Source organism: Bemisia tabaci, chromosome 2 (assembly GCF_918797505.1).
Source record: "Bemisia tabaci chromosome 2, PGI_BMITA_v3".
Taxonomy (NCBI): Eukaryota; Metazoa; Arthropoda; class Insecta; order Hemiptera; family Aleyrodidae; genus Bemisia; species Bemisia tabaci.
In genome coordinates this window covers 74,961,185-74,971,045 of record NC_092794.1, presented here as the reverse complement: position 1 = coordinate 74,971,045, position 9,861 = coordinate 74,961,185, and the positions used below count along the sequence as shown (strand labels likewise).

General features: G+C 37.1%; 2 protein-coding genes across 3 annotated transcripts in view; one reads left to right on the top strand and one right to left on the bottom strand.

Annotated features, from left to right (window-relative positions):
* The window catches only part of LOC109039814 (frizzled-5), a 50,792-nt gene that overhangs the window by 9,547 nt on the left and 31,384 nt on the right, over window positions 1-9,861 (bottom strand). The window lies entirely within an intron of this gene.
* Window positions 7,567-8,478, top strand: LOC109039812 (uncharacterized). Its single transcript, XM_019055483.2, has one exon. It carries the CDS (start codon window positions 7,567-7,569, stop codon window positions 8,476-8,478), a length of 912 nt encoding a protein of 303 aa, XP_018911028.1.

Genomic DNA, 9,861 nt, shown 5'->3' with positions numbered 1-9,861 from the left:
CCGAAAATTGAGCTTCGGGACACAAACTTTCATGGGTATTTTGTATGGGTATTTAGGGTAAATAATTTAATAACTGTATTTTCAGCCCCCCAAAGCTCCATTTCGGGGGAGTTATAAGAAGGGGGGTGTCCCCTGTTTCTAGCGTATTTCATATACCCAAGGTATGTTATGACTTTGGATTTAAATTCTATGGCCAAAGATAAGAACTTTTAGCGTCTCTGGTGCTTGCACTAGAGCTGCTATTCCGGACGGTCCCAGCTGGGGAGTATCAATGGACCATGTTACATTGGAGAGACCGCGCGTTGGTTGATGGGAATCGGCGCCATTTTCGACTATGTACCTTGTCATGACTTTATTTTATTGCATATTGTTTTATTGTTAGCCAATGCTATGTTGTGTAGTGTATTTTTGGAATCATGGTGATACAGTCAATAATTCAAAACTTGTCTGTGCTTTAATCTCGTGATGGAAAAAATGTACTTTACGTTCAAAATTTGAAATTTTGAATTTTAAAGTTTTCGCGGTTTTTTGGAAGAATGCAGTGGTTGGAGCTTCCTAGGCATATTACTCGATATCAGCTGATAGCAAACAAAGGTTACCAAGGAGACCGTAAACGTTTAACAACTACTGTGGCCATCGGGGCGATTATTGAAATGACATCGAATCTATGTCGCCGCTTACGACAGGACATAGCCCTATCTTATCCATGTAATATATCGCAATTCGATATTGTTTTGATTTTTAAATGGAGCAATTTATTCATAAAGTTCCGATTAGTTTTGGCGAACGGGCCCCTTAACCTACGTCACTAGGCTCATGGGAATTAAATCATGTTTTGAATACAATGGATCTGTTGTTAGATCAATAATCTTTTCAGAATTTAATGACGAGATATTGTGGTAATATATAGTGAATTTCCCATTTTGGTAATTTGAGTAGAGAGGTAATTTTAATTTTCTTTCAGTTCTTAAGGTTTGAAATGTGTCTTTTAATATATTATTATAAACTTTATTATTACAACTTACCGTTTACCAATTATCTACTTACCAATTAATTAAACTTATTATTACAAACTAGTTATTTGACAAAAAAAGAAGATGATCACTCAATTGAAAGAAATTGGCGCCCAATCACAACGACAAGTTAAAAAAAAAAAAAATGTGAAAGAGATTTTTTAGGATGCGGACCTCCAAAGAGCCTTCAAAATTAAAAGTATACAACAAGTGATAGTGCCATGCATTCTGCATATCGAGGGCCAATACACATTTATACACCGGCTTTGTAAATCTGCTAAGTTACAAAACATGAATCGACAGTTGTCGGATTGTACATCAATGACAAAATGTGTCTAGGCCCTCATTCTTGACTACAACTACCGTCGCCAGAGCCGCTTTCCGACACGAATGCGTTGGAGCTTACTGCTTGTTTTTTTTTTGCACTTATTCCCTAAACCCCCGTTTTTTTGAGTTATGGCGCGTATTTTGGGCTATATTCAATTAGTCACTGTAGGCGTTACAATTGTCTGATTTTCAAAATCTAAAAGTCTTCTGAGAGAAGAGGTCAATACTTACCTTTTCATTGATGTGCCACATGACATGACTCCTGTTGATCCGCAATCTTGAGGGCCACGATCCCCCGAAAATGTTAGGGCTTTGGAGAGCCGTAAGTCAAAAATTTCCAAAGGCAAGGGTATATTTTGACTTCAGATTTGGATTCTACGCGAAAAGTTACACAGAAACATTATGGCACACGGCCTATTTGCCCCCTTTTCCCTCCAAAAATACACAGCTTCTTATAGGAAAATGAGGTTCTAAAGTGATATGGAGCAAATGGGCCGTGCGCCGTATCATTTCTTCGTAACTTTTCGCGTAGAATTCACATCTGAAGTCAAAACATACCCTCGCCATTTGAAATTTTCGACTTACTGCTCTCCAAAACCACAACATTTTCGGGAGGTCGTAGCCCCCATAATTTTGGATCAACAGGGGTCGTGTGGCACATCAATTTAAAAGCTGTATTGACCTCTTCTCTCAGGAGACTTCTAGAATTTGAAAATCGAATAATTTAAACGCCCGTCTAATTGAAGGTAGCCCAAAAAATGCTCCAAAATGCTCCTTAAAAAAACCAGAGGTTTGGGGTTTAGGGAAAAAGAGCATACAACAAAAAGTTCTTAATTTTGGCCATAGAATTTAAATCCAAAGTCAAAACATACCCTTGGTATTTGAAATATGCGCGAAACGGGGGGCACCCCCCTTTGAAAAACCTCCTAAAATGGAGCTTTGGGGGGCTGAAAATATACTCATTGAAGTATTTGGGGTTGATTTACCCCCAGAAGTTTTCGGCTCGAAACTCAATTTTCCGCCTTTTCCGAGAAAAAGATAGTGGACTGGTGCTTTGAAACACCTAATATGATGGTCAATGACTGCAATTCAGCAGAAATGAGAATTCAAGATCAACTTAAAGGCTTAGAACGGAGGAAGGAGAAGAACAGACAAGTGTCATGTTAATCAGAATAGGTCAATCATCAGTTGGCCCATTGGTTACAACATACACTTATTTTGAATGGTGCCATTCTCTGATGAGAAATTCACATAGACGTATAATACAATCTAGACCGCACATAAGGATATTTCCGGGAGACTACAGGCAATGTGGATTGCAAGTGGTGCCATCCAGCCATCCTTGGTCCAGCTATGCTACCAACAGCCTTGAGTGCCATTTAATTTCTGCAAATGCTAGGTTGCTGCAATGATTTTGGTTATGCTAGTCATATCTTTATCGGAGTAAAGTTTAGTAACTATAATGTGATAATTGGATCCACCTACATTCCGCCCGACTCTAGGGCAGAGATTTAAGTTGCTAATGTATCAATCGTCTCGTCAATTGTAGATGTCTTTTCTAATGATAAACTTATGTTGTTCGGTGATTATAATTTACCAAATATAACGTGGTCTAGCTCATCTTACTCATCTCCTCTAGCTACTAATCGCGTAGGATATGTTGATCCAAATGGTGTTGAATCCGCTGAATCATTACGTTCTATTTTTACAATGTTAGACCTCAGACAGATGTGACCAGTTCATCAAGCTAAATCGTATACTTTAGACTTGCTCTTTACTCATTTTCAGCATGTAGTGGCTTCAGATTCTCATGAAGATCTTATTTTCAAAAGTGATGGTAATCATGTGTGTTAGAGATTCATTTTTCCTTTGGGGACTAATTAGTCCAGTCATTCTAGCTTTTTACCTCGGACAAATTAGCACAAACTTTTTCTTTGGTATATAGGGTCTCTCTAGGTACCCAATAAGACAGAAAAAAAAGTTTACCAAAAAATTCCACCGGGAAAGTGGTCAAATCGCAGTTTTTCAAAATGGCGGCTTACGGCGATTTTCAAAGAGGACGTACATACGGATTTCCCTTTATAACTCAAAAATAATGCGTCAAACAAAAAATTGCAACACATCAGTTTGAAAGATCATAAAATTTTGATTAAGAATCATATACAAAACTTAGGCTTTTCTTATTTTTTTCTTTCCGGATTTTAATATTTAAAAACAACAACCGGCAAAATCTGCTGAAAATTCACGATTTTTCGCGTTCTTGACCAATTTTAGGTCAAAATAATTAATTTAAGGTTAAAAACAACGGCACCACTGAAAAATACGCTAAATTTTACATTAGTATACCCATTTATTTTCCCTTTTCATCTTACATGACCTCATTGTGAGACGAATCATTCAAAAGTATGAAGTCAATATTTAACAACAAATTCAGTTTTTTTTTTCCGTTTCCAGCGCTTTCGATGAATTATTTTTCCACAAAAGTATAACTTATATATACTTTCTAGAAAGGTGATAAAATTTTTAAGACGAATAACACACTGTTTTTCCTTTAAATTTTACAAAATGTACCTGAAAAGCGTATATAAGGGAATTACGCTGAAAACTGATTTCTCTAGAAATTTCAGAATTTCAACAATTTTCGACTTCTTCACAGCTAAAAACTGAGAATACGATTCAACGATGGTAATAATCGTTTAGTGCATAAAATTTCCCAAAAATTGCATACCTAAAATTACTGTTTCGAATTTTTTAAAGAGGGTTAGATATGACGTTAAAGTTGTCTATTGGAAAACCCAGCTGCTCGGTTACGAACATTTTTCTTAACATATACCCAAAATTTTCAAGTTTAGTAATTTTTGTTTGAAGTAAACTTTATGGTACCAATGTACTAGCATATGAAAGAGAAAAAATGTCAATGAATAAATTTTTGAAGGTATTTAAGTGTACTTAGAAGCCAATTTTTGAGATGGTAAAAATTTACAAATTATTCAACAACAAGGATTTGTCTCAGGTTTTTGTGGTTTTCCATGGCTGCAAACAATTTTATTCATCAAACCATGGTAATCAGCGAAAAGCTGGTAAAATTTTATGTAAGAAATGTACCTTTATTTGTATTTTTGGCGTCTCTCGTGAAAATGCAGAGGCAATGTTGAAAAAAATTGCAATTTACCCGAAAAAAATTTTCCCGCTGTTTTTCTTATTTTTCACGTGTTAAAAGGAATTTAAGAAAGAAAACAAGGTGCGAGATGAAAAGTTCATGAAATTTCCTATAACATAGGACAATTGAAAGTTGCCGTAAAACCTTTTTGAGGGGTCTTATCACTGAATTTCGGTTTAAAAAAAGTTTTTAAAAAAATGATGAAATGTAATTTTTTAGTTATTTTTGAGATTTTACCGCTTTAAAATGAGCTTTAAAGTTAAAATAAATGATGTAACTGAAAAGTACGTTAAATTTTGGTCTAGAATAGTGTGTTTAACATCCCTTTAAGTTATTATATTTGCCGGTAGGATAATTTCTTCTGGGATCAAAAATGACATTTTTCTGAAAAAAGACCGTTTTTAGCTCGATTATCCTAATTTTTAAGCATTTTAAAAGTGTTTGATCATAAAACCACTGTGATCACGTAAAAGTACATAAAATTTACAATAAGAGAGGGTACCTTGTTCCAAAAATTTCCATCATTTTTGGGTTTGACACGGCTTTATTTAAAATCGTAAAAAATGGCAATATTTACAGAAAATTGAGTTTCTATGCAAAACACCATCCCTGAAAAGGTCATATCAATACAGCAAACATTCCATCAATCGTGAGAAGTTATTTAAATCATTTCTGGAGAGCAAAAATGAATTAACGTATTATAAAATAAATAATAGGAGGGGAAACTGACCCACCTCTTCCTCCCTGCTTTCTACAAAGAGCGCTAATGGATATATGACCGCCAGTACGGAACTAACGGATACTCCACGCATACAAAGTGAAGACAATTTTCATCGTATTTATGCATACTCTCACATAAAAATATACGAATAGGACAGAGCTTGGCGAAATCGGCACATTCAAGAATTTTTAAAAACATTGCGGAATGGGACATCTCACGTATGAGGGAAGTTATTACGATGCGAGCACAGCCGCCGCGCCGCGAAGCGCTTTACGTGAGGGATTGGGCTGTGTAATGGCGGCAGCTCGGGGAGCGGGTGTTTTTGCGTCGGAGGAATTAATAGTAAAACTAATAATTATTATGATAAAATCAATACACCATTGAAGGTTTGGAACTTTTGGGCGGCCAACTGTAGCGTAAGCGCGAACAAGGATTATAACGAAAGTACAGATGTCAGTGGAAGGCGGGGTTGTCAACAGGAAAGAGGGGTATGCACCTATGCTTTACGTGATGTACCGCAGGCTCGTGTGAAATGAGGGTATCTAATTGTAAGTAAATAAGAAGGAAAATAATAAAAACATTAAAATTTTACTGCCCTCGGCATCTTGTCAGCCGAATATGCGACATTTCGCACATTATTTAATATTATTTAGCTTTCAATAGACCGAGTAAAAAATTAGCAGAGCTTTTATTTCATTACTCGGCTTTGTATTTCTTAATCTTTGTCAGTTAAATATTCGACGATACTAAAACAATTGCATTTTAACACTTATACTCTCAATTAAACAGCTTGGAGGACGAGGCGCATAAGTGCTATTTCGAGAAAAACATGTTTAAAGTTGCTAACTATTATACACAGCCTTATGGCAGGAAGAGAGTTCAAACTCACATCTTGATGCTTAAGCATTGGATGCTTCCGGTGAATTTTTCACAACTTTATTTCAAACCTAGAATTAGTTGGAACCACTAAAACGTGTCATATTTTTCGAAACCTGCACTTGGGCGCCTTGTCCTCCGAGCCCCTCAGTTACTTTTTTACCCTGTCTTATTACCTTATATTATAAATTTTTAAACCGAAACTGACAAACTTTGGTCAAAATACTAGGTAATATTCAATGTCATGAAAATTAGCCGATAAACAGATATTTTAAAAATTAAGGCCGCCATCTTTTTTCCACCATCTTGAATTTGATTCAGACTGAAAGTAACGTCAAATTCGAATTTACCAGATCAAAATACCAGGATACACCGAGTTTCATGAAAATCTGCCGATAAATGGGTAGTTTTCAAATTGTACCCGCCATCTTTAATTTTAAAAAATTATAGCCACCACCTTCTTCCCACCATCTTTGATTTTAATTCTGGTTAAATTCGACATCAAATTCAAATTCTCTAGGGCTAAATACAGGGTTATACTAAGTTTCATGCAAATCAGTCGATAAACAGGTATCTAACAAATTATTGCCGCCATCTTTTTTCCGCCATCTTGAATTTGTCAAATTCGAATTTCCTAGATAAACATACCGGGGTACACCAAATTTCATGAAAATCTGCCGACAAATAGGTGTTTTGCCGTTTTTTATTAGAATCTTTAGCTGCGATAGTCCAAACAGTGAACGGATAAGATATCTCCCCCCCCCCCCCCCCCCGGTCGACCATCCTTGCTCTAAGGTGCTTCTCCCTTTACTATGTACCATGACTATTAAATTAATAACACAATTTATTTCAAAAATAGTCGAATATACGTGAAAAAGGGTCACATTAATCGAAATTCAAGCCAAAATTTACAAAAAGTAAAAAATGTCGAATTTGACACAATTCCATAAAGGCCCTATAAAGGTCTTATACCTTCAGTAAAATTTTGATGTAATATGTGTTTTGAAAAGAAAATTTCACGCTCTTTCCATTGGTGCCAACAGTTTTGAGAGAAAAAATTCTGCCAAAACTGTATCTTAAAAGTTACAAACCAAACTTGAAATTTCAAGAAAATTCTAGCCTTTTTTTTCGGTGTCTGACCTCGTAGCTCGGCACCAACAAGTCAAAATTAAAGAAACTTATACATGTTTGTAAGCAGAATTTTATACTCTAAAAAAATGACAAGAATGATTTTTTTCACTGGATGCACTAGAATCACGCAAAATTGGGGAAACGCTGACGAAGTCAACAATCAATTTACACGTAATTTCAGTCGGCCGCCATTTTGTTATAAGCAATTTTGACTGTGTTCCCGAGGGGGGCTAATGGTAAACTTTTTTTTGGGGGCTCCAGACATGTTTTGGAGCGCTTTAAAGCACAAGAGAAGTTTGTGCTAATTTGTCCGAGGTTAGGCCCTTTTTTTGGCTAGAATGACTGGACTAAATAGTGATTCAATGTCCAAGCGGCCACACAGGAACTTTTTCAAAGGTGATTATGCTGGTATCAATTCCTTATTGTGCAATACAGACTGGGATGAATTGTTTTCGGACGAGGGATTGGATTTAAATGTTGGTAAGCTTCATGATCTTTTAGATAGTCTCTTTTCAGATCATATTCCTATTTCTAAGAATTCTGTGAAATCGCGCTTTCCACCTTGGTTCTCAGTTGAGCTGATTCGATTGGTCAATGAGAAACGATTCATCCACTACATCTGGAAAGCCACGGGAGAAGATAGTGACTACATTCAGTTTAAGAGGGTGCCTGCTTTATGTTTGAGAACGTCTAGAGAGTTGTATCTCTCTCATTTAAACAGATTAGAGTTGAACATAAAGGCTAATATCAAAGCTTTCTGGTCCTATGTTAACAAATTAAAAGCCAGTGATTACATCCCTTCTCTCCTCCGGCTTGATGATACTTGCTCCGACTCTCCTCTATCGTCTACTAATTTGTTTACTAAATATTTTGGGACCGTCTGCAAGGCAGGTAATGGTGTGCCTGGTTTACACGGTTCTTCACCTGGTTCTGATATTCCTGATAATTTTGCAGTCAGTGAGGAGGATGTCAAGAATGCAATTGGTAGACTTGAACCCTCTGGATCTATAGGTCCTGATGGTATTCATCCCTTTTTTATCATTTGCTGTGCAGGAAATATGGTTAAACCTCTGTGTACTCTTTTCAACCATTCTTTGTGTGCTGGTACTTATCCAAAGCTCTGGAAATCAGCCTTAGTCACTCCAGTTTTTAAAAGTGGTGACCTGTGGGATGTCAAGACATATCGTCCCATCTCCATGATAGGTGTTGAGTCTAAAATCTTTGATTCGAGAGTGGCACACGAGTTATAATCTTGTGTTGCTGATAAAATCTGCAGTCAACAGCATGGCTTCGTAGGAGTAAGGTCTGTGGTCAGGGCCGGATTTACGTTTTTGGCGCCCTGTGCAGAAATTTTCGAGGCGGCCCCCTCGCACGCCCCCCCCCCTCCGCCCGCGCATTTCCCAACCCGACGGTCTTCTTTGGTTACTACGTGGTAACTCTAACTAAATACGAATTTTTCGAGTGAGTGAATGATTCTGGGGCAGAAACCGAAACCAGGTACCTGTTCATGTTACTGTTAAATACGAAACTAAGAGAAAGTTTGACCCGGAAGTCTAGGGTCAGGTCATTTAAAGTCTAGGGTCAGGTCATTTAAAAGATGGAACACAATAAATTAATGGCTCTCTGATGTAATTTTGCAGAGGAAAATTCCGGTGGGACAAAAGTAGGCATTTCATATGCATGCACAGGCACATATGGAGTAATAACATGCAATATTTACATTGTTAATGTTGTTTCGCCGTTGTTGTCTGTGTCTCCATTGCCTTTAAACAATCAATCAACAATCAGAGTTTCTGAACTTTCGACGCAATTCTCAACGTTTTGTAGAGTTTGGGGAAAAAAAACCCAAAATTTGGCGCCCTGTGCAGCTGCACCGATGCACCATAGGTAAATCTGGCCCTGTCTGTGGTATCTAATTTGCTGAAATAAAGCGATTTTATCACGGAGGCTCTTGATCACTCTCTTCAAGTGGATGTTTTGTACACAGATTTTCCTAAAGCTTTTGATTCAGTAAGTCATCATCACTTAATTAAAAAAATACTTGATATTGGCCTTAATGAGCATTTTGTCACCTGGGTTTATTCGTATTTAGAGGGGCGTTCTCAGCAAGTTAGGCTGCGTGGTGTGGTCTCCGACTCTACAGAAGTGACTTTTGGTGTGCCGCAGGGTTCTCACCTTGGGCCGATTTTGTTTTTGATTTTTATTAATGATTTGGCATCAGGCTTGAATTTTTTTAATGCTTCGCTATATGCTGATGACTTTAAAGTAAAGTTGACAATTCCACATACTTTAAAGTCATCAGCATATAGCGAAGCATTAAAAAAATTCAAGCCTGATGCCAAATCATTAATAAAAATCAAAAACAAAATCGGCCCAAGGTGAGAACCTTGCGGCACACCAAAAGTCACTTCTGTAGAGTCGGAGACCACACCACGCATCAGGTCTAGTGCGTCAAAGTCCATGGAAATTCATCTCTAAGTACTTTTCTCTCCCCAGTTCCAGAGCTGCCACTCCATTGCTAGTTCAGTCGTGTTTTGTTCGAAACAACAAAATGTTTCTGTTTTTTTCTTGTTTCTTTTTACGCGATTCTGAGCAACCAATGAGAGAGCAACCTCCAATTTTAGGTTAGAAAT

What these genes read in the sequence shown, in the direction of transcription:
- LOC109039812 (XM_019055483.2), top strand. Translation starts at nt 7,567, where the DNA reads ATGACTGGACTAAATAGTGATTCAATGTCCAAGCGGCCACACAGGAAC.